At 44.9% G+C, this 24011-nt stretch overlaps 1 protein-coding gene and 2 long non-coding RNA genes across 4 annotated transcripts in view; 1 reads left to right on the top strand and 2 right to left on the bottom strand.

The window, feature by feature from the left end:
• Positions 1–7481: 7481 nt before the first annotated feature.
• Positions 7482–9324, bottom strand: LOC310758993. Its single transcript, XR_014546153.1, has 3 exons — positions 9153–9324; positions 8654–8766; positions 7482–7801 (listed from the first exon to the last, which is right to left on the bottom strand). It is a non-coding gene; the product is annotated as an uncharacterized lncRNA (long non-coding RNA).
• Positions 9325–9427: 103 nt separating this feature from the next.
• Positions 9428–24011, top strand: part of ATAD2B (ATPase family AAA domain containing 2B) — a 59187-nt gene continuing 44603 nt past the window's right edge. Inside the window, exons 1-3 of one of the 2 annotated variants that reach the window (XM_083607055.1) lie at positions 9428–9964; positions 18414–18568; positions 23177–23223. In XM_083607055.1, the coding sequence (XP_083463181.1) occupies positions 9782–9964; positions 18414–18568; positions 23177–23223 (385 nt within the window). In that variant the 5' untranslated portion in view covers positions 9428–9781. The remainder of the gene's footprint in view (positions 9965–18413; positions 18569–23176; positions 23224–24011) is intronic. The other variant, XM_083607056.1, reaches the window with a different exon arrangement.
• On the bottom strand, positions 12369–18396 carry LOC310759875. Its single transcript, XR_014546599.1, has 3 exons — positions 15863–18396; positions 12727–14406; positions 12369–12528 (listed from the first exon to the last, which is right to left on the bottom strand). It is a non-coding gene; the product is annotated as an uncharacterized lncRNA (long non-coding RNA).

Below are 24011 nucleotides of genomic sequence, written 5' to 3'. Positions count from 1 at the left end.
TCCCGTTGTCTGAGACGAGAGTGTCAGGGAGCCCGTGGGTTGCAAACAGCCTGCGTAGTACTCGGATGGCTGCGGACGTAGAAGTGGACGGTACCAGTGCGACTTCCAGCCATTTGGTGTAGGAGTCCACCACGATGAAGAATGTTTTCCCCTGAAAGGGGCCAGCGAAGTCCACATGCAGGCGTGACCATGGTGCTCGGGCGGACTCCCAGGACTGGACTGGGGCCCTTGGGGGATCTGGGCGGGATTCTTGGCAGGCCTGGCAGTGTTTGACCCAGGCCTCTATCTCTCCGTCGATCCCCGGCCACCACACATAACTCCTGGCAAGGGCCTTCATTCTTACTACCCCTGGATGTGTCTCGTGTAGGGCTGTGAGGACCCTTTTGCGGAGGGGCTGGGGAACAACGACCCTGCTTCCCCATAACAGGCACCCCTTGTGGGCCGACAGTTCATGTTTGCGGGTTGTGTAGCTGGCGAATTCTGGCCCAGGGCTGCTGCTGGGCCATCCCCTCCACACCCAGTCCAGGACCCGGGAGATGACCCTATCTTTCTTGGAATGGTGTGCAACTTCTTGTGCCTGAATGGGGCGGTCAGGAAGCAGCTCCAGGCTCATAACTTCTTGTGCAGGTGCTGGGTCAGGGCCTGTTTCCGGTAGTGGTAGCCTGCTGAGGGCGTCCGCATGGCCCATCGCCTTCCCAGGGCGGTGAATCAGTGCATACTGGTAGCTGGCAAGGAAAATTGACCACCTGAGGACGCGAGGAGACAGCACTTGGGGGGTCTGCTTTTCGGGGGCAAACAAGCCAAGCAACGGCTTGTGGTCAGTCACCACGGTGAAGGGCCGCCCGTACAAGAAATCATGGAATTTTTTTACTCCCTTCACGATTGCCAGACCCTCCTTGTCGATTTGCGAGTAGTTCCGCTCGGTTGCGTTGAGTGTCTGGGAAAAGTATGCCACCGGTACCTCTCTTCCATCCGGGAGTTGGTGTCCCAGGACAGCGCCAATGCCATAGGGCGAGGCGTCGCATGCTAGCACCACTGGCAGCCTCTCGTCGAAGTGTGCCAAGACCGAGTTTGAGACCAGCAAGTCCTTGACTGCCTGGAATGCGGCCTCCTGGCGCTGGCCCCACACCCAAGGGGCCCGCTTGTCCAGGAGTCTGTGTAGGGGCTCCGCTACCGCCGCCTTGTGGGGAAGGAAGGAATGGTAAAAGTTCAATAGTCCCAAGAAGGCCTGAAGTTCAGTCTTGTTCTTGGGCGCTGGGGCATCACAAATGGCCCGTACCTTGTCCCCAGTTGGGTGGACCCCTTCTGCGTCCACCATAAATCCCAGAAAGTCCACCTGAGGCACTCCTAGTAGACATTTTTCCCGCTTCACCTTGAGACCCGCCGTCTGGAAACGGTGCAGAACGGTGCGGAGGCGGTCCTCAAACTCCTCTGGTGTGGGCCCGGCAATCAACACATCATCGAAGAAGGGGGTGACACCAGGAATCCCTTTAAGGAGAGAGTCCATTAGATTCTGGAATATGCCTGGTGCCACGCTGACACCAAATTGCAGCCGCTTTACCCTGAACGCTCCTCTGTGCGTCACAATCGTCTGTGCCTCTGCTGTGGCCTCATCTACTGGCAGCTGTTGATATGCTTGGGCCAAGTCCAGCTTGCCAAAAATTTTCGACCCAGCCAGGGTAGCAAGGACATGGCTGACCACTGGCACTGGGTATGCATGGGCCGTGAGGGCCTTGTTTATGGTACATTTGTAGTCTGCGCAGATGCGGACCGAACCATTAGGCTTGACGGGTGTGACGATTGGGGTTTCCCAGGGGGCATTAGGCACCGGCTCCAGCACTCCTTGCTCCACGAGTCGGTCCAATTCCTCGTCTATACGGGGTTTCAGAGCGAACGGGACCCGGCGGGCCTTGAGCCTGACTGGTCGTACTGCGGGGTCAAGCTGTAGAGCAATGGGGGGGCCCGTATACTGTCCCAATTTCCCATCGAAAACCCCCGGAAATTCCTTGCATATGGCGTCCACGTCCACTTGTAAGCTTGTGTGGTTCACCCCGGTGACGGCTAGCCCCAGTGGTCCAAACCATGCCAATCCCAGTAAGCTAATGTAGGGGCCCTTGACCACAAGCAAGTCCAGTTGCCGCATCCGCCCTCGGTATTGCACCCTGAAGGTCCCCACCCCCATTGTGGGGACCTTACGTTTCTGGAAGTCCCGGAGGGTGAATGGGGCTGGCCTGAGTTTGGGACCCCCAGTAGGACACAGTTTCCTTAAGGTCCTTGCCGAGATTATGGATAGAGTTGAACCCGTGTCAAGCTCCATGCGGCATGGGGCCCCCTCTATCTGTACCTCTACATAAATTTTCTCTACGTTGGGGTGGGGCAACTGGTATACCTGGAAGTCCGTGAGCTCCGTCGAGTTGCCTTGGTGCGTTGGGCCCCGGGACCTGGGGCTCTTGGATAGGTCATCTGATGCCTGGCGTCGGGCGGGCCGAGCTCGACACACCCGGGCGATGTGTCCCAATTTTCTGCACTGCCTGCACTCTGCGTTGCGGAAACGGCAGGTCCTCCTCTCGTGACTTTCCCCGCAGCTTGCGCAGTTCCCTCCTTCTCGTCGAGGCAGCTGTGGTATGTGGGCTGCTTGAGTGCGCTGCTGTACTCGGTGCACCTCCTCCTTGTCAGATCCTGAGTCGTCGGTGAGGTCTTCATGGTGGACCCTCTGTTGGGACGGCTGGCTCGGCCGTGCCTCTTGCGTCGACCTCTCGGCAGCTTCCGTTGCCAGGGCCTCCTCCAGAGCGACCTGGAACGTTAGGTCCTTCTTAGCGTAGAGGCGTCGTTGCAGCTTCTCATCCTTCAGGCCACCGACGAGGCGGTCACGAAGCATGTTCTCCAGCTCTGAGAAGTTGCAGAACCGGGCAGCTTGGCGGAGAGAGGTCACAAACCCAGTTATGGTTTCCCCAGGGGCTTGCCGCTTTGCGTAGAAGGCATTTCGACGAGCCACCACTGAGGGCTGTGGCGAAAAGTGCCCCTTCAGCTGTTCCATTATTGTTTTGTATGGAACAGTAGCAACGTCTTCAGGCGCAAGGAGAGCCCGGGCGATTTCAAACGTCTCCTCTCCGCAGACGCTGAAGAATATTGCCCTCTTCTTGGCGTCTTCTTCCTCGGTGACCCCTTTGGCTTCTAGGAGGAAGGTGAAACGGGAGGCGTACGCTTCCCAGTCTCCAGATGCTGGGTTGAACGGCGAGAAGCTGCTGTCGGTTGCCATTCTGAGTTCCTTGTGTCCCGGAGCTGAAGCCTGGATACACGGTGCGAGGCAGCGGTGCGGCAGGTGGCGGTGCTGCGGTGCTCTGTGTGGCAGTCAGCTCAGCGGGATCCCACCTTCGTCGCCAGTGAAATATACTCAGAGTCGCAAAGTGATTTCATGCTCTTTATTCAGCTCATGGTGGTGAGGAGGAATGAATGAAAGTCCCCTCAAAGTATCTGCTTTATATACATTATTTACACAATGGGCTGCACATGATTGGCTAATTCCGGAATTCTACTGTAAGCCAATCAGGTTGTGGATTCACTTCAATCTGGAGCATGATTGGGTGGTTCCTGCCAACCAATCATACTGCTGCATTGTTCTAGGACCAATCAGACTGCTGCATTCTGAATCCTATTGTTCTAGGACCAATCAGACTGCTGCAGTTTGGATCCTATTCAACTCAGTACATAACACCATGTCTCCCAGTCATTCAGAACACCGGAGGAAAAGCCAGCTATTAAGAAGAATCAGCCAACCTCTTTTTCTAAAATGAGTTCCCTGGCAATTATGCCAAGACTGATAAGGGGAATCTCCAGCAGTACCTCTGTTTCCATTAATCCTGTCCTGTCTAAATCCGTCTTAACAACAATGTCAATACCCATGCAGGTTAAAATGCCCGCTAGAGCCTACCAAGTGTGTTCCAGTAGAGAGGGAACATTAGGATCTTCTAACAATCTGTTCAACCACAAGCACCTGAAGAATTGCACGAAGTTGCAGGGATTGTCATAGCTAAGTTTTTTGTTTACTGCATCGGGAAGGTGGAAAAAAACCTAGATTCTTATCCAGTAATGTGGAAAAAATGATCTAGCATACATTTTAAGGACTCCTTTGTTTTAAAACAAAAAAAAAACAGGCTGTAGTCAAACAGAACACAATACTGGCAAAAAACAATTATAACAGCCTATGAGATCACTAAACTCTGGGCCCATCAGTTTGTTTCCAGACTGCTCAGAAAATGATTCCCCCCCCTCACCATATGTTTCTGCTGCTTTAATACACAGATTCCTAATCCTGAAAGGGCCTCTGGGCACTGTTCCAATGCATACTGCTTGCTTGAGAATTTGGAATACATGTTAAAGAGATTAATGTGCTTTTTTTAAAAGAAAGAAATATAAATCAATGCTAGGATCTAGTAAGGTAAAAAAGGTAAAGGATCTCTGGACGGTTAAATCCAGTCAAAGGCTACTATGGGGTGCGGCGCTCATCTAGCTTTCAGGCCGAGGGAGCCGGCTTTTGTCCACACACAGCTTTCCAGGTCCTGTGGCCGGCATGACTAAACCCCTTCTGGCGCGATGGAACACCATGACGGAAACCAGAGCGCACGGAAACACCGTTTACCTTCCCGTCACAGCAATACCTATTTATCTGCTTGCACTGGTGTGCTTTCAACTGCTAGGTTGGCAGTTGATCTAGTAAGACTCCAAGTGAACCATCACCAGCATAAGGTTGCTTGCCACTACCTTACACTGCTGCTACTAAGGGCTATGGAGCTTGCAGTCGTGCAAGGGACTTATGTAGCACTGCTGTACCCGTGTAACTGTTCTAGCATGCCCTATGCAAGGATTTGCACAGCTGAGAAATGAGCAGAATGTCATGGCTTCACCTGACAGAGCCAACAATAATGTTAAAGGTAAAGGTACCCCTGACCATTAGGTCCAGTTGTGGGCGACTCTGGGGTTATGGAGCACATCTCGTTCTATAGGCCGAGGGAGCCGGCATTTGTCCGCAGACAGCTTCCGGGTCATGTGGCAGTATGACTAAGCAGCTTCTGGCGAACCAGAACAGCGCACGGAAACACCATTTACCTTCCCGCTGGAGCAGTACCTATTTATTTACTTGCACTTGACATGCTTTTGAACTGCTAGGTGGGAAGGAGCTGGGACCGAACAACAGGAGCGCACTCCTTCGCAGGGATTCAAACTCCTGACAATAATGTTATAGCTACACAAAAGGTAAAGGACCCTTGGATGGTTAGGTCCAGTCGAAGGAGACTATGGCGTGTGGCACTCATCTTGTTTTCAGGCCAAGGTAACCGGTGTTTGTCCACAGACAATTTTCTGCATCCTGTGGCCACCATGATTACGACGCGAGTGCCAGAGCGCACAGAAACACCATTTTTCTTGCCACCGCAGCGGTACCTTGTACTGGCGTGCTTTCAAACTGCTAGGTTGGCAGGAGCTGGGACAAAGCAACGGGAGCTCACCCCATCGCGGGTATTCAAGCCACCGACCTTCTGATCAGCAAGCTCAACAGTGGTTTAGACCACAACGCCACCCGCATCCCTATACAGCTACACAACACATCCATGCCAAGCACTTCCAAAAGCAAAGCAGCACTGATACACACACACACTATTAAACAAATAACTCTCTCTCACACACAGTGAACACCACAGCACAGAATTACAGCGTCATTCCTCTTACTGTGTCTGATTTTTCTATAGTGTAGGTTATAAAAAGACTTTGTCACCTTGCAGATATTACCTTTCAATGCGTTACTCTGACAACCCATGTAGTGCTGTTGTTTCCAGGGGTGGGGGGAGGAACACATTCAGTAGATTTAATTCACAGATAATTCATAGATCGAACGCAGGATGGTAAAGTGAGGGGGACTGCCTCTCAGGTTCATTCTGGAACACTTGGGAATTAACTGTACTAAACCCAGGCCAAGCCTGTGTGAACCTCCTGGGAACAACTGAACTGTACATATGTGAGACAGGAAGCCAAAGTAGGGGTGTGTGGTGTTTTTGGTTGCTTCCCCAGTACTGTACTTCACAGTCTTCAGCTTCCACCTATTAGCAGTTGTAATTGTTTTCTTGGTCAAGCCATCTCAGGCATCAGTCCTGGGTAGCCCTATGCTACTGATATGTTTAATTGGAAATAAGTATCACATAGAGTTTAATAGGGCTTACCCTCACCTATGGGACGCAGGTGGCACTGTGGGTTAAACCACAGAGCCTAGGCCTTGCCGATCAGAAGGTCGGCGGTTCGAATCCCCGCGACGGGGTAAGCTCCCGTTGCTCGGTCCCTGCTCCTGCCAACCTAGCAGTTCGAAAGCACGTCAAAGTGCAAGTAGATAAATAGGTACCGCTCCGGCGGGAAGATAAACGGCTGCTCTGGTTTGCCAGAAGCAGCTTAGTCATTCTGGCCACATGACCTGGAAGCTGTACGCCGGCTCCCTCAGCCAATAAAGCGAGATGAGCGTCGCAACCCCAGAGTCGGCCATGACTGGACCTAATGGTCAGTGGTCCCTTTACCTTTACCTTTACCCTCGCCTAAGTTTGTCGAGCAGCGGTGCTGAATCGGCCCAAATTACATCACAGACAACCTCCTCCGGGATCACATATTAGTACTGCAGGGGACCAATGGCAAAATAGTGGAGAGCACCAGATGTGACTCTAAACTGCATGACAAGAAACTACATTCCAGATGTAAATGTAAAGTAAGGAGGGTGAGGGAAAAGGGGATTTAAGGTGAGTATGGGGTTGCAAAAAGACAAAACAAAAGAGACTGACTGGAAGTGGGAGTGGGCCCGGCTGACCATAAAGGAGGGGCATAAAAGCATTTGCAAAACAGGGAGGGATAGTGACTTCATAATTGGGTGGAAAGTGGAAAGAGTGCTTAGTAAAAGAAATGTGTGGAAGGAGGAAAATTGAGGTTACCATGGGGTGGTGGTTTGTGTGGGGGGGGGCTGCAAAATAGAAAAGTAGGTTCAGAAATGTGGTAGGAAAGTTGAAAGGGGAGCTTAGAGGTTGTGTAGGGTAGGAAAGGGAAGGTCTAGGGCAGCAGTTCCCAAACTTTTTTGAGTTGTGGAGCACTTTTCAGGAGAGAAATTAATCACAGAGCACCATCGCTGTCCTTATGCCAAAGAAACATTTGTGCAGTTTTATTTCCAATCGCTTTGCAGGGCAGAGTTTGGAAATTGCTGCTTTAGGGAGTTAATGTGGGGGCAACGGCAACGGGCTGTCCAGCAGACACAGCAGGGGAACAGACCCTAGTTATTGTGTGTTTCTAGAGCTTAATGCCCTGTCCTGGCATCAATGGAGCTGAAGATGGCCAGGCTATAAATTGGAACAAATAAAATTGGTTGGTCACTGTGGGCATAGAATGCCTTTAGTGTGATCTAGCAGGCCTTGTCTTATGTTCTTATGATATAAATAAACATGTATATGATCAGGATGATTAGTGAGTTGTTCATTGGTTCAATGTTATTTATAATGCATTTTTAAAAAAGAAAAATTGTATGCTGCACCAGAGTAAAAGAAGGTGGGCAATTTCCTCCCATGCCTATTTCAATGAAGGCAGTGAAGACTTACAGGTGAAGCAGGGATTCTTTCAGGTGAAACGGGGATTCTTATCTGTATTAGTTGTGAGAGCATTACTGGTGAGTTGAGCAAATTATCCCAGATTAACTAACAAGGAGCAGGAGTGGAGAGTGGGTTATCCTGCGGGTGGCCATAATCGGTATGGATTTTCTCCTGGGTGGGTGTGAATTCTTTCCCTAGGAGGAATGAAAGGAAATAATTAAGATTTTGGGGGCTTTATTTCCTTGATCAAAGAACTACAACAGGCCAGCAACATTTCTTTATCGGAAAGGTGAAGAACCTCCCTCACCCATTATTTTGCAGCCCTGCCACATTCACCACAAAACACTGATTTTTAAGAGGACAGGGCTCCTGTACCTTTTGAGCTGTGGCTCTCCGCTTGCGGAATGCTCTCCCCAGGCGCCTGCATGGCGCCCCAGGAATGCATGGCGCCTTTGTTACCTATATTTCAGGTACCAGGCAAAATCTTTCCTCTTCACCCAGGCCTTTGGCCAATTAAACAATCAATGGCCTTTTAAACTGCTGGTGGCGGCGGGCAGTTTGCTTGTTACTATGGTATGTGCTTTTGTGTTTTTATAGTATAAGCTGCCCCGTGATCCTCTGAGGAAAGGCTGGAATGGACTTTGGTGATATGGTGCCCTGAAAGAACACAAAATTTGAGCCCCCCCCCGTTATATATTTCTTATTTTCACAAGAATTACTTTTTGTGCAGTTGCTTTTTAAATGGATATTCTCAATAGTTACCTATATAAATATAGGTATGATGGTGATGTGCCCCCTCAGCTTGGTGCCCTGTGTGGGGCAACTGCCCTAAATCTGGGGTTGGAAGAAAATAATAATAACAATAACAACAACAATAATAATCACTATGCAGAAGAGGGGTTTTAGGCAGCAACGAAATTGCCTCTGCCAAGCACCCCCTTTTCTGCATAACTATTGAGAGGTGCAGGAGCTCTGCCTCTTTCGCACCTGGCCATCCCATCAAGAGACAAGGAATTTGTGCGTGTGCTTTTATTACATTTATATACCATATTTTCTTCCCAGAGGCTGGTTAAGAGGCAGCCATCATCCCAAGGTGAACAAGTGTGGTCGATGACTGAGTGGGCATTCTAAAATCCCTGGTCTCCCGGGTCCTGAAATTCTATTTTATTAAAAAGTATAAAAAGTTATTTAATTTTCAGATTTTGAAATTTACAAACGTCAAACAATCAAAACAAGAAGAGAATTCAGTAAATTCCAACGGACTTCCCTCCTCCCCTTTTGCGGGTTATGTTAACTTTTTTCCTTCTGCACCTTCTCTATGAATCTCCAGTACAACCATAGCCCAACAAGTATCATTCCAACCCTACTCATAATTTTAATTGTTTACAATGGTGTGCTTTTTAAGGTAAATGATATATTTCTCCCGTTCCTTATTTAAAATGTTAGTCTCCCTGGTTTCTAATTCTTCCCCTTTTTTCTTTTCTTTTTTGCTATTTCAGTATAACCCATCAGTTTAATCTGCCATTCTTCTCTGGTGGCGACTACCTAGGTCTGACCGCTCTAACCACTATACCGCACTTCCTCTTCCTGGGGAAAAACGGGCCTAGCGACCCCAATGTAGCCCGACCGGGCGGCGCGTTCACTCGGAGGAGGTGGCGGCTCCCCTCCGCGGAAAACGGACCCGGCGGGCCAAGCCTCCTTTGCGCTTGCGGCTCTTCCCCCCGCCGACAACTCCAGCGTGCCAGGCGGGCCTGAACCATAGAGACGCGAAAGGGCCCTTCCAACGTCGACCGGAAGTTCCGGACGCCGCGCATCGTCACGCTCTCTGTCGATCTCTCCCGCCCCCCCCTCACTTCTATGTTGCCAGGGGTAGGGAGGAGGCGGTGGAAGAAGAGGCGGCCCTATGAGCGGCGGCGGCAGACCGGCGCCCCTCAGCGGCAGCGGGCCGAGGAGGAGAAAGGGGGAGAGGGAACCAAGTAATGGCGGCCAGTTAGTGTGTGACTGAGCTAGAGGAGGAGGAGGAGGAGCAGCTCCCCGCGTCCCTTCGAGCCCTTGTTCCTCGCCCGGCGGCGGCTGAGGCGCCGCTCCCCAAAGCAGAGGCGGCGGCGGCGCCAGAGACTGAGCCTCCCTCTCCGGGGCGGCTGAGGAGGCGGCGGCGGCGGGAGGGGGGCGCCATGGTGAACACCCGAAAGAGCTCCCTGCGCCTCTCCCGCAAAGCGGCGGCGGCAGGCTCCGGGCCCGGCAGCCATTTCATCTCGTCCAGGACCCGTTTGTCTAGGACCAGCGCTCGGGCAGCGGCGGCGGCGGCAGCAGCAGCAGCGGCGGCGGCCGCCGGTCAGGATGAAGAGTCGGCCCGGGTCAGTGGGGGGAGAGGAAGACGAGGCGGGTGCCGAGGGAGGGAGACTCGGGGCAAGTCCCGTAGCGACGGCGGCGAAGAAGGGGCCGTTGTCGGTGTGGGTCAGCCATTGGGGTGGGGGGAGGCGGGGAGAGGGGCGAGCTTGCGGGGGGGGGGGTGCGCTGGCTCATTGTCCCGCTCCGAGGGGCTGAAGTGCAGCGCGACCGCTCGGGGCCGCAGTACCTCAGAAGGAAACCCCCCATAGAACCGATCCGGACCCTGCGATGACGGGGATTTTCTTCCGGAGGGTGGCAGCAGGGGAAGGAGTTTGGGGAGGCTTTTCTGTGGTGGCTCCCCATTCGCCTGGTACCTTCATTGCATAAATCCGGGCCTGGGCGAAAGCATTATTTTCTCCCAATTAAACCATCTGTGTCCTTTTAAACTCTCGATGTGTTTGTGTGTGTGTGTGTGGGTTATCCATTTGTTGTTTGTATTCAGGTTTAATTTCGCGTGGTTTTTCTGTTGTGAAGCGCCCTGCGATCTTCGGGTGAAACGGCAGTCTGCAGATGTAATGAACAGGAACAACAACAAGAGGAGGGGAAGGGGCTCCGGCTGAACTTCTCCAGGATGACTGACTGCTTGCGTGTTTTGCATGCAAGCACAATATCGTGTTTTTTTGTGGGGCTTCTGCTGCTCTGTATGTGTGCGGAGGCTTGTCTGGTTTGTGGGACTAAAGAAAGGCACGAGAGTCTGGAAAAGGGGGGGGGGTCCTTTACTTGTATCCGAGCTGGCCGCCTTGCTTTGGTGTTGTGCCAGAGTGAGGGTGGGTGGGTGGAAAGCATCGGGGCCTGTCTGGCTCTGTTGCAAGAGGTGGACGTGAGCAGCGAGCTGGGAGGGAGCTTGGGGTTGGTTTTTTTTTTTTGCAGCAGCTCTCTATGCGAGCGAGTGAGCGAACCGAGGTCATTTGAGGTAGGATGTGTTGTGTGAGCTTGCACAGCTGAAGGAGGACGCTGCTGGCTGCGGCCAAGAGCTAAGCGGGGGCAAAGTGTGGCTGGTTGGGCGGCTCAAGAAGTAGCTGTAGAGGCAGTTTCGGGCGAAGAAGGGGCAGTTGATAAGAGAGAGGAAACAAAAACCCCAATGTGCGCTCTTGCTCTCTTTCGTCCGTCTCCTGTATGTAGGAGGCGCTGAGAGACTGGCAGGGTCTGCTGTGCCACCCAGCTGTCTGGGGCACGGCGAGGCTCCCCCGCTGGCCTATGCTGGGACTGCATTTTAAAGGACAACATGGGGAAGAAGAAAAAAGTTTAGGCTTAGAACTGCCAATTTTGTAAATTTATTAGAAAACCTAAATGGAGTGCAGTTTTCTTTATTAAAAACTGTTTCCTGTTTGACAGGGTAGGGGAAACTGGGTAATTCTCTGACAATTTCGGATAGAGATGCAATTTTACCTCTGAGGAACGTATCGATAGCTCGGTCCAGTAGAGCATGAGACTCCTAATCTCAGGGTTGCGGGTTTGAACCCCATTTTGCGCAAAAGTTTCCTGCATTGCAGAAGGTTGGACTGGGTGACCCTTCTGGTCCCTTCTAATTCTATATGACTTTGATTAGTTATTTGCCTACATTTCCGGATAGTTTTTTTTTTAATGACAATCAGTAATGTGGATAGGTTCTTCATCTATTTATTAGTTTTCATTGGCGATGCACTATGTAAATGAAGGAAAAATCACCCCCCCCTACTTTGTCGCACACCTTTCTCTGCCACTCCAACCTTATGCTTACGATAGCAGTGTTTCACACTGAATGTAACTGACCTGTAGATAGGACTATGTGAATGGAAACAGCAACACTATACATATCTTTGTTATCCATTAAAATCTATTTATAAAAACAATAAAAAAAGACAAGCAGTCATGAACTTTTAAAAAGAATCACAACTGAATCTTATTATACCCTGTTCAGGGTACCTTATTTTAAATACTGTATGTGAGCATTATCTGTCAACCTTTCAATGTGAGAAATTATAAATTCCTGGCATGACACATTCAGCCAATCTGTTGTTTCTGTAGGGACAGACATAGATGTATTAAAGGGTGTTGTTTCTGTTGCTTCTTTGTAAAGTCGCAAAGTAGCCTGATCAATGGGTCATCAAAAGTACTGTATAAGTACGGTATGTTATGTATAAAATGTTCCGATTATTTTTAACTTAAAAAGAGCAGTTGAGTGATTCTGTATGATAGCCTTGGACACTGAAGCACATCTTTTGTTTTACTTACATAAACTTATGGGGTTTCGATCTGAACCCAACTAGTTTACAATGTGTGAATATGAAATATCTTTCCTAAAAGAGTTAAAAAACCTATTGAGTATTAGTAGTTTGCAGTGCTTTTTTCTGGAGGAATGCAGGGGTACGTATACCCCTAAACATTTAGTGAATCTTAAGTTTGGCTTCATTGAGGGGCAGTATTTCAATATGAGTAGGAAAATGAGAGTATGGCTAAAAAATTTTTTTAGAGAAAAGGCACTGGCAGTTATAAAGAATGCTTAAAGACCCATTTAATAAAACAGCAGCATGATGAGGTACAGTGGTACCTCGGGTTAAGTAGTTAATTCGTTCCGGATGTCCGTACTTAACCTGAAACTGTTCTTAACCTGAAGCACCACTTTAGCTAATGGGGCCTCCTGCCGCCGCCGCACCGCCGGAGCACGATTTCTGTTCTCATATTGAAGCAAAGCTCTTAACCTAAAGCACTATTTCTGGGTTAGTGAAGCGTATGTAACCCGAGGTACCACTGTACATCCCACTGAGTTCATTGGGACTTACTCCCAGGTAATTGCTGTAGAACTGAAGCCTAAATTTAATCATAAGCATTTAAGATTGGTGAGTATGTATAAATTTACTGACAGTGAAAATGTTAAAGATGTTTGCATCCATCCATGATAACATGGAAAACTAATTTCAGATATAGGCCTTTAAAATTGCTTGTGTGCCTGTTCAGATTCTTAGGACAGTTATGTACTTTCATAGTGCACCTAATATTTTCTAATTTCACATTTTGTGAAATGTGCCTAGTACAGCAGATATAGGTATAAGTGTTTGAAAAATGTCTTTCAGGCCAGGCAAGTGAGTCTCTTAAGTATTCTTTCAAAAACTACAGATGCTATATTTGAAATATTTGTATTGGGAACTAGATCCTGAATATTAGCCAGCTGTTTTAATGCGCTTATGGAGCTTTGCGTACATGCAGGGATTTTCTTGTTCTATCCTGAGCTGTTGGGGGAATCCCATGCCGTCGTCTTTCCATTGAAGAGGAGGGTTCTTTGGAAGTGCATCTTGGATTGCAGTCGTTTCTTGTCATTCTTCCTTATCTGTTCCTTGTTTGACAAGTGGAATGCTTCACAATATTGCCTTTTTTGTAGGCTTATTTCAATATTTTTTTAAAAAAACGTTATTTGCTTAGAAATCTGATGCTGATTCTGTTCAGCATTGTTTCGATTATTTCTGATGGAATATCATGCAAATTACATGCACTACTTATGTTCATTGCTGTTAAGTCTTATGTGCCTGTATGAATGGGAAAAACTGTATAAAAGGTGAAGTGTGATCATTTATTAAAACCACTTAGATAACAGTTGTCTGTCTCCCCCCCGCCATGAGATACCATACAGAACAAAGCTGACCTATTAAAATTTTCCTTAGACCTTGTATAATAGTGGATTGCATGCAGACATTTTGAAGCCAGATTCCAAGAAAAAAACCCATACATATAATAGTGATTGTTTTACAAATAGCACCTTGCTGTTTTTATTCTGCCATGACAGTATGTGAGGTCATAATCCTAAGCATACATGCTTCAAAGTCAACTCTAGTGAAATTAATAGGATTTACCTCTGTAAATATGATTATAATTGACATAAAAGCTTGTGCAACTTCTTGCTATTTGTTGTTGAAACATTTTTGTTTATCTAGAAAAGAGATCCTTAGCCATTTTTGTTAGATACCCGAGAGGTGATTTTAGTGTTGGAAAAAAGTAATGTTTAGTGATTCTTGGATGAACATAGTTGCAGTAGCCTAGGTTACAGATAACAGAATGAGGTTTTTCCCCAAGTGGTATTGTTATTGTATATTTGGTAGTACGTACAGGAAATAAAGTGGAGTATTGTTCAGATTGATTTTTCAGATCATAAAAATTGTATGATTCGGATGTGTGTTTTTTTTAAAAAAAATCCTAAGCATTACTGTTGATAATATTTGAAACTGTAAACCAAAAGGTTTTAAAATTAATCTTCTTTCATGTGGTTATTATTCTTGCCTTGTTATTTACAAAGCTAGTTTTATGATCCTTCGGGATGAAGTAAGATATCAGAGATACCTGCATTGCAGGGGGCTGGACTAGATGACCCTCTGAGTTCCTTTAAACTCTACAATTCTATGATTCCATGAGAACAAATGCTGTCATAAGGAGTGACCTTAATGTTGTTGTTGTTGTTTAGTCGTTTAGTCGTGTCCGACTCTTCGTGACCCCATGGACCAGAGCACGCCAGGCACTTCTGTCTTCCACTGCCTCCCGCAGTTTAGTCAGACTCATGTTTGTAGCTTCGAAGACACTATCCAACCATCTCGTCCTCTGTCGTCCCCTTCCCCTTGTGCCCTCCATCTTTCCCAACATCAGGGTCTTTTCCAGGGAGTCTTCTCTTCTCATGAGGTGGCCAAAGTATTGGAGCCTCAGCTTCACGATCTGTCCTTCCAGTGAGCACTCAGGGCTGATTTCCTTAAGAATGGATAGGTTTGATCTTCTTGCAGTCCATGGGACTCTTAAGAGTCTCCTCCAGCACCATAATTCAAAAGCATCAATTCTTCGACGATCAGCCTTCTTTATGGTCCAGCTCTCACTTCCATACATCACTACTGGGAAAACCATAGTTTTTACTATACGGACCTTTGTTGGCAAGGTGATGTCTCTACTTTTTAAGATGCTGTCTAGGTTGGTCATTGCTTTCCTCCCAAGAAGCAGGCGTCTCTTAATTTCGTGGCTGCTGTCACCATCTGCAGTGATCATGGAGCCCAAGAAAGTAAAATCTCTCACTGCCTCCATTTCTTCTCCTTCTATTTGCCAGAAGGTGATGGGACCAGTGGCCATGATCTTCGTTTTTTTGATGTTGAGCTTCAGACCATATTTTGCGCTCTCCTCTTTTACCCTCAATAAAAAGTTCTTTAATTCCTCCTCACTTTCTGCCATCAAGGTTGTGTCATCTGCATATCTGAGGTTGTTGATATTTCTTCCAGCAATCTTAATTCCGGCTAGGGATTCATCCAGCCCAGCCTTTCGCATGATGAATTCTGCATATAAGTTAAATAACCAGGGAGACAATATACAGCCTTGTCGTACTCCTTTCCCAATTTTGAACCAATCAGTTGTTCCATATCCAGTTCTAACTGTAGCTTCTTGTCCCACATAGAGATTTCTCAGGAGACAGATGAGGTGATCAGGCACTCCCATTTCTTTAAGAACTTGCCATAGTTTGCTGTGGTCGACACAGTCAAAGGCTTTTGCATAGTCAATGAAGCAGAAGTAGATGTCTTTCTGGAACTCTCTGGCTTTCTCCATAATCCAGCGCATGTTTGCAATTTGGTCTCTGGTTCCTCTGCCTCTTCTAAATCCAGCTTGCACTTCTGGGAGTTCTCGGTCCACATACTGCTTGAGCCTTCCTTGTAGAATTTTAAGCATAACCTTGCTAGCGTGTGAAATGAGTGCAATTGTGCGGTAGTTGGAGCATTCTTTAGCACTGCCCTTCTTTGGGATTGGGATGTAGACTGATCTTCTCCAATCCTCTGGCCACTGCTGAGTTTTCCAAACTTGCTGGCATATTGAGTGTAGCACCTTAACAGCATCATCTTTTAAAATTTTAAAACCTTAATAGTTACCTTAATAGTTATTTGTAAATTACAGTTGCTGGTTGAAGAAGGTCCTTACTTAGCACAACAGGGGGAAAGTTTCCATTCTTGTGATTTATATTTTTTTGGAGGGGGGGAGGGGAAGATTTATGTAAGATTTACCCAACTTAATTGAGCAAGAACACATTACTGAGAAATGCTGCCCGAGTTGTTACATGTGTTTGTTGCTAGAAGCAGCACTTTCAGCGTGTCTTGATTTAGAAGTATAGCACCCTCATGTATTTAATTGCAGTTGAGGCATAGAAATGTTCCAGCTGAAGTCTATACCAGTCTTCCATGATTTATCAAGATTGAAGTATTTTTGGAAACAAATCTCACTTAAAGGTTGAGAAATCTATCTAGTATAATAGGCTTTATTTCATATTTAAAATGGATGTTGAATTCCCTGTGGCCTATCTAGTCCAGGTGCTGAATGGATATTGTGTGCTTCAGTGACCCTCATGGATCATCTGTTTGAATCATAACAAAGTTATTCAGAACAGCCTGTCAGAAGATTCTTATGCACCCTTTTCTTAAAAAATCCCCAAGAATGAAATTGCATCACTTACTAGTCAGATTGTTGCAGTTAATTTCTAAAAGTCATTGGGTTTTACTGTGTAATTCTAATCCATTGTAAGTTCTGTCCTTAATTGTTAGGAGAAACAATGGTTTTAGCTTTTCATTCTGAAATACATTTGATGTTTAAATTGTTGTTACGCCCCTTGCCCCAGTACTCTGTAGTCTGAACAAACTTGCTACTTCGAGTCACTCAGCACATGAAATTATTTCAAAGCTTTTATCATTCTTGTAGCTTTCTTCTGGGCTGTGTCAATATTACAGATCAGGGGCCACTAACATTTTTGGGAGGAGAGAGAGATGAAGTTATTCAATGCACACAATGCTCGATTCTGCCCAGTATTACCTTGAAGAATATAACATTTAATGTCAGTGCTTAAGACACGTCACATAGATTGTGCAACATCCTTACCAAAGCAAGTCCAAGCTAGTCAGCTGTAATTTAAATTGAACCCAATAGTTTCACAACCAGCCTTTGCCAAAATATTTTGTAGTTGTCTCCTAAGAATTAAAAAAAAGGATAACTGTTGTCAAAGGACTGTTAAGCTGTCTTGAAACAGTCACCAGAGCTAAACTAGAAATATATCTGGAAATCAGTGTAGCTTGTGATAATATTTTTTTTAAAGCTTTGTGTTTAGAAATACTTGTTTTTAATTACACTGAGCAATAAGCTGGTTGCTAAGTGTCTTCAGGCAATGATGCAACAGTTTTTCTGCCTTGTCTGCTTTAGCTAGTTCAGCTCTCCAATACCACTCAAAAAACAGGTTTCAAACCAGTTGTGTAGCTTCATTTTCAACTCAGAACAGAATTACTCAGTATATTTAATAAAGGATTGGCCTGTTTCACTGGTATACTTCATTAATAGAGCAGGCACACCTTTGGGTTGTTCACACAGCATGTACAAACATGGCTGTGGTCTGGTAGCTTACTGTTTAATATTTTAAATTATATAGTGAGTTAAATTTTTTCTAAATTAATTAATTCTGTTGTCTGTGTTCAGTATATTTAGTTTACAGCTCCATGCAGACTTGATAGCTAAGGAGCAGTCAAAGCATTTATTGTAGTAGTGTTCAAACTATATTCTGTGGAATTCGGAGGTTGTCAAGAAGATCACTAACAGCGCTTTTCTATTTTTAAAAAAGATAGCATGTCAGCCTTTCAGAAAGTCTTGAGCGTATTCTAGGGCACTTCCTTGGTCCTTTTTGGTTAAAGGTTTTTCTGGTGCCCGGCAAAAACTGAAGTATGTCTGGCATGGTTTTCACAGGAGAGGGATCCACAAGGAAAGAAGACCCTGAGGTTAGGAAACTTGAATTTTGTTGGCTTTGCAGGGAAATGAGGACTCTGAATTTCAATGGGATTTGAGAACTTCAAAGTACAAGTCCTTAATTTGTTTATTGTTGTAATTCATTGAAACCTTCAAAAAGGTTTTAAATTCCCAGTTGCCAGTAACTATTCTTCAGAAGCAAAGAAAAGCCATTTCAATGATAATGAGAAGAGGGTGTAAAAATATTCTGCAAAAGTGATTTTCCTTGTTAGCTTGCAAATCATATTATTTATTAATTAAAGGTTTTAGAGCATTTATGACCTCTAGATGTATCATGTGCTGTTTTGGGATGTATTGTAGTTTGATCAAAGGAAACGTTGGCTCTCCTCTCCTCTCTAATATAAATATTGGAGCTTGGTGAAAAATCTGATGCAGCCTCTGGAGAAAGATATAAAGCAACTCTTTCATTTTCCTCATGTCTTCTTCCTAGGATTAGATTTCAATTTTGGCTTGGGTAGTTACATGTATTTTGTGAAATTCCTGTGGGTTCACTAAAAGTAGTACTACAGTTGTCTGAACAGAAATGGATTGCCCATCTTTTCCAGATATGGTCCCAGAATGTTTCTTTACTGATGAGAGGTGGTTTAAAATCAGGTGGTTTAAAATGAGACTATCAGCTTGTCTTTTTTTTCCCCCTCTTAGAGAGATGATGGTAGTGATGGTAGCTTGAGTGATAGCCACATATCTCCTCCAGCCAAACGTACCTTGAAACATGCAGATTCTGTATGCAAAGACAAATCAAAATCTCGCAGTACTGGGCAGCGAGAGGAATGGAGCATCTCAACTGGACAGTCCCGGTAAGAATGTTAACAGTATTCAAATATTTGTCCATTAGAGTTCTGCCCATTTGCTTGAACCCTGTAAATCTCTTGATAAAATGTCAAATCTCCATCCTTTTGCAGTGAAACATGTTGCAAAAAAAGTTCATCTACTGCTCTAACAGCATCCCCTTTAAAAGTTTCCCCCTTCCATAGCATAATAAAATGAGCCCCGTGTCCTGATGTTACGGTATTAATACATTTCCTGGCAGTTAATTATGCGGTGCGTAGACAATGCAGTGAAAATGGGGATTATACCTGGAGGGGAAGGTGATAACTAGATTTGGAGTGTGTGTATGCTTTTGCCGGTAAACATGGATTTCTTATAATCTCTATAATTTCTCAATCAGTCACGTGCTAACGGAAGCTTCTTTGTTTAGAACTTTACAACAAAGAATAAAAATAAAGCTGAGGCTTCTGACTTCATGCATAAGTCCATGAGACACAGCTTGTTCCTTCTCCCCCCACTCGACCACTTTATTTCAAATGACAAGCTTTGTTTGTGGAAAAACATCTGTTGATTACATTTAAACATCTGCAATTCCTTGTGCTGTAAGTCCTGTAATACATTCCGTAAGATGAACTAGTTTAAAGCTCTGTGCCTTAAAGTAGAAAGAATGTTTTGATCTCTCCCTGTTTGCTACATGACTGCCTGTCAAGGATTCCTCCTTCAGTCATTCTATGCTGAGCTGAGCCATTATTTGTCCTAGCGTGTTGTCCAAACTTGGGCTCGTATTTCAGCTCTCCCAGAAAAATCACAACTTGTAACAATGAAGTCAAACAGGAGAAGTTTTCTTGGTTATATCAGCGTAGGGGGAAAAAACACTGTGCAGAGATGACATATAAAGTATTTCAATCATTCTATTTCCCACAAATGTTACTAGCCTACAAAAATGTTTACTAGCCAGCTGGGAGATGACAGAAGATGTATGAAGAGCTGTGCCCCTCTTGAAGCAGCCCATTGCATTTCTGTGCTGGACATAGAGGATGCCGTTTTTCTCCTATGGCTTGGTTTATATGTTGGGCATGGAGGGATAGAGTACTCTGTCCCTCTCTTGCCAGTCTGCTCACTTGCCTGCATGCAGTTCTATGTTGCCTACGGCTACCAGTAGCTAGTGCTTAAGTGCAAAGCTGCTCTGTTTTCCTATTTGGTTCCCAGAATTGCAGAGATAGATGATTATGCTTTTGGTTTTCTGAAGTTAAATTTTAAATTGAACTCATGGTCTCAGATGTCTGAAAATTGCACAACTGATGTACATTGTTATTTAAGCTGATAAATAACTGCACTGTTTATGCTGGTTGGAGTTGACATATAAATATCCTTATGCTTTCCCCCTACTTTGCCAAGGGAATAAATTGAAATACTGTTTCACGCCACCACAGTAGAGAAGATCCTCCAGTGCTCTAGTTGCAATCTTCAGACTATCTTAAAGGGAAGTTCATTATAAAGCTCGTTACAATAGTCTAAACGTAAGGTTACATGAGCACGCATCACAGTGGCAAGGTTATCTCGACCCAGGGCAAGCTGTGGCTGGTGCAAGCAGTCAGAACTGGTAATAAGCACTTTTTGTCACTGAGGCTACCTAGGTCTCAAGTAATGATGGTGGATCAGGAGAACCCCCAGACCTATGAACCTGCTCCTTCAAAGTGTGTGACTCCATTGAGGACAGGTCATATACCCAATTCCTGGATGCGACATCAAAATACCAGCAGTACCCCTATCTTGTCCAGACTCAGTCTGTTTGATAGCCCTAATCCAGCCTATTACCACTTCCGTGCAGTGGTTCAGCACTTACACAGCTTCAACCAGTAAATGGATCTGTGTGTAATCCACATATGGGTGACACTGAACTCCAAAACCCCAGATGACTGCCTCCAGCTGCTTCATATAGTTTGGGGACAAAATAGTACACTGCCAGTCTCCGCAACACAATTTCCAAGGCATCTAACAGGATTCTTCCATTGCTAGTTTTTGGAAACATTCCTGCAGGTAGAAGTGGAACCACCACAACTCAAATACCCCACCGAACCGCTCCAGGAAGATGTCATTGGTGATATCAAAAGCCTTCAAGTTTTCCAGAGGAATCAGCAAGGTTGCACTTTGCCCCAACTCTGTACCAAAGCTGGGCATAAAGTTTGTTTGAAATGGGTTAAGATAATTAGTTTAATCCAAGCACTCCTGGAGTTGCCTGGCTATTGCTCTTTTGAGAACCTTTCTCCAAGAGAGGATATTAGCTATTGGCTATAGGGTCCAGAAAAAATATCTTGAGAAGGAGGCACTCCATTGCCTCTTCCAAAACAAGAACAGCCACGCAAAGACACATTGGTAGTCACAAACTGAGCCTTCTTTGACACCATCACTGCCATACAGTAGGCACAATTATAAGTTCTTTCTTGTGCTTGGTCATCTTTGCTGCAAGTCTTGCACTATAGCTTTCCTGCTTGCTTCATTGCCTGAAGTGGTAGTAGTAGTAGTAATAATAATAAAAAAAATAAAAAAAATACTTATTAAATTTATACCCTGCCTATCTGGCTGGGTTTCCCCAGCCACTCTGGGCGGCTTACAGCGCATAAAAAATTGTAAAACATTAGACATAAAAAAAATTCCCAATACAGGGTTGCCTTCAGATGTTTTCTAAAAGTCAGATAGTTTTTTATTTCCTTGACATCTGATGGGAGGGCATCGAATGTATAATAATAATAATAATAATAATAATAATAATATATTTATACCCCGCCCATTTGGCTGGGTTTCGCCAGCCACTCTGGGCAGCTCCCAACAGAATATTAAAAATATGATTAAACAACAAACTTTGAGAACTTCCCTAAACAGGGCTGCCTTCAGATGTCTTCTAACAAGTCAGATAGTTTTTTATTTCCTTGACATCTGATGGGAGGGTGTCCCACATGGTGGGCGCCACTATTGAGAAGGCCCTCTGCCTGGTTCCCTGTAACCTCACGTCTTGCAGGGAGGGAACCGCCAGAAGGCCCTCAGAGCTGGACCTCAGTTTCTGGGCTGAACGATGGGGGTGTTCCTGGAAAACCGTTTTTGGATACTTAGCAGTAATGGTGTTGGTGCCCGTTCCCTCTCACCATTTTGTAGTGACACCAATGCCTCAACAGGATCACCAGTAGTGTCAACTTGAAAATGCCCCAGAGCATTCAGGAATCCTGGTTCCATAATTCTTTGTGAATGGACCATTTTAACTGACGCCCACCCCCCCGCCCTGGATTGGGAAGTGGGGCAGAACTTGCTACCTTTGGCCTAAACATGACAGGAAGTGGTTTATCCATGTTTCATAGAACATCTCCTAGCATCTTTACTTTTACTTTTTGGAGAAATATTTTAAAACTGAATGCCTGATGGTCCTGCCAGTCATTTTCTGTTCCAGAATAGAGTAAATGCTTCAGTAATTTTTCTTGCAAGAATCTTTTCTATTTGTCTACTGATAGCATTATCAGACAAGTGAAACACCGTAGTTATTTCTTTGCTTTATATTTCTGAATTAAACACGGCCTCTTTGTGTGTGCTCTACCACTGAGCTATGACCCGTTTCCTTTATTTTGGAAAGTACTTCAAATTTGAAATCTATTCTTACTTTTTAAAACAGAAAATTACAGTTCTATAGAATCAATGTACAGAATACTTGTGTCTTATGAGTTCTTGAGCTGATCAATAGAGTGGCTGTAAATTTTGTTTATTTAATCCATTAATGAATAAAGCATAAACCTGCAGTTGGTAAAAAGAGATGTGGTGTGTTTTGTAAAATCACTGTTCAGCTGATTCCCACCATTACTTATTAAATAGTTTTAACCTAAACTATGAGTTAATATGTACACCTTAGCTTAGCAAGACTCTTAAAAATCAATACATTTTTTTTGTTTTTAAAAATGACTAGGGAGGAGCACAGTGACTATGAGCCCCTGTATTGAAGCCTGTATGTACTTGCTAACCATATTTTGTCATGCAAGCCAGATCTATGTTTCACATTGCCCAAATACTGGCTTTTGAGTCTTCACCTTAAGTGGAATTCCAGGTGTTTTTTTAATCCGAACAGTTTCACAGGTACAGATTTTCTCATCAGCATAACAGTGATGGGGAAACATATTTGCTAAAATTATCCTGGGCATACAGCTATTTACAGTCCTGGAACCTGTCACTGATTAGCCCTGTGAAGCTTATGTCTTATACCAGCACAAAATTGTGGTAATGGGTTAAATAATCATAATAGGCAAGTTTTTGCTGTTTTAAGATCTCCATAATATGACTACTTCTTACTAATACGTTTTAACATTTGAGAGCTAATGTTCTGCAGATAAGGACATTCTAATTTCATTATTGATTCCCTGGGTGAACTTGGGCAAATCTCTGGCTCTGTCTCATTTCCCCATCCACAGGTGTTGAAGAATAGTTATCTATTGTGAAAGAGAGTGAGATATAAAACTACTTGTTTGAGAAGTAGTTTACTATGATACTAGCAGTGGTCATATTCAGTCTGTAACATTTAGGTGTAATGCAAGTTATGTGTGGCTTGTAACTTTTAATAGAACAAATGAATATATTTTGCAAATTTAATTATTTCGTAGGTTAACTTCTCAATCTGGTGCTACATTACCAAATGGACGTAGTTTATGTAAGTACTTCATTTTTTACCTATGACCTTTCCTATTAATAGTGATTTTTCTTTTGTTCCCTTGTGTCTTCTGTCTTTCAGTGTCAGGAATTTGTTGTTTTTTCGCCCACGCAAACAAATGAATTACCAATAAGATTCCATGCAGCATTCTTTGCCATGATTTTCTTCTTATCACATTCACACATTATGATAATTGTCATCTAAAAATAGTTGCTGCTCTAAAGAAATGAGGATAAATATAAATCAATAGCGAAGTGGGAGGCTATGAAATGAAAAGAAGTGATTTTTACAAGGAAATTGCTTGTTTATATTATGAGGTTGAAGCAGAATTGATAAGGTGATTTTTACTTAAATAAAATAGAAATAGACTAAGGATTTATTAAGGCTAAAAAATAGCTAGAAGATATTGCAGGAGGAGAAGAAGAAGAAGAGAGTACAGTATAGTGATTAGGATCTTGGGAGTCCATGGTTCAAATCTCCACTCGGCCATGAAGCTCACTGGGTGACCTATGGCCAGTAATTGTCTCAGCCCTAGCCTACCTCACAGGGTTGTTGTGGGGATTAAATGAGGAGGGGGAGAACCATGATCTCTACCTTGAGCTCCTTGAATAAAAAGCGGGGATATGAATGCAATAAATAAATAAATGAATAAATACATAAAATAAGCAGAGAGACAAGGTGACTTACCTGAATTTAGGCATGTGGTTGATCTGTCAAGTTGGAATATAATAAAAGTGATCCCGCAAGGAAAGTGAGAGGGGACAAAGTATCTTCCCAGCTTTCTTACT

This window comes from Podarcis filfolensis (assembly GCF_964270895.1).
Source record: "Podarcis filfolensis genome assembly, chromosome: 3".
In the NCBI taxonomy this organism is placed as follows: Eukaryota; Metazoa; Chordata; class Lepidosauria; order Squamata; family Lacertidae; genus Podarcis; species Podarcis filfolensis.
The sequence above is the reverse complement of the archived record's forward strand: the minus strand, read 5'-3'. Positions and strand labels throughout refer to the sequence as shown.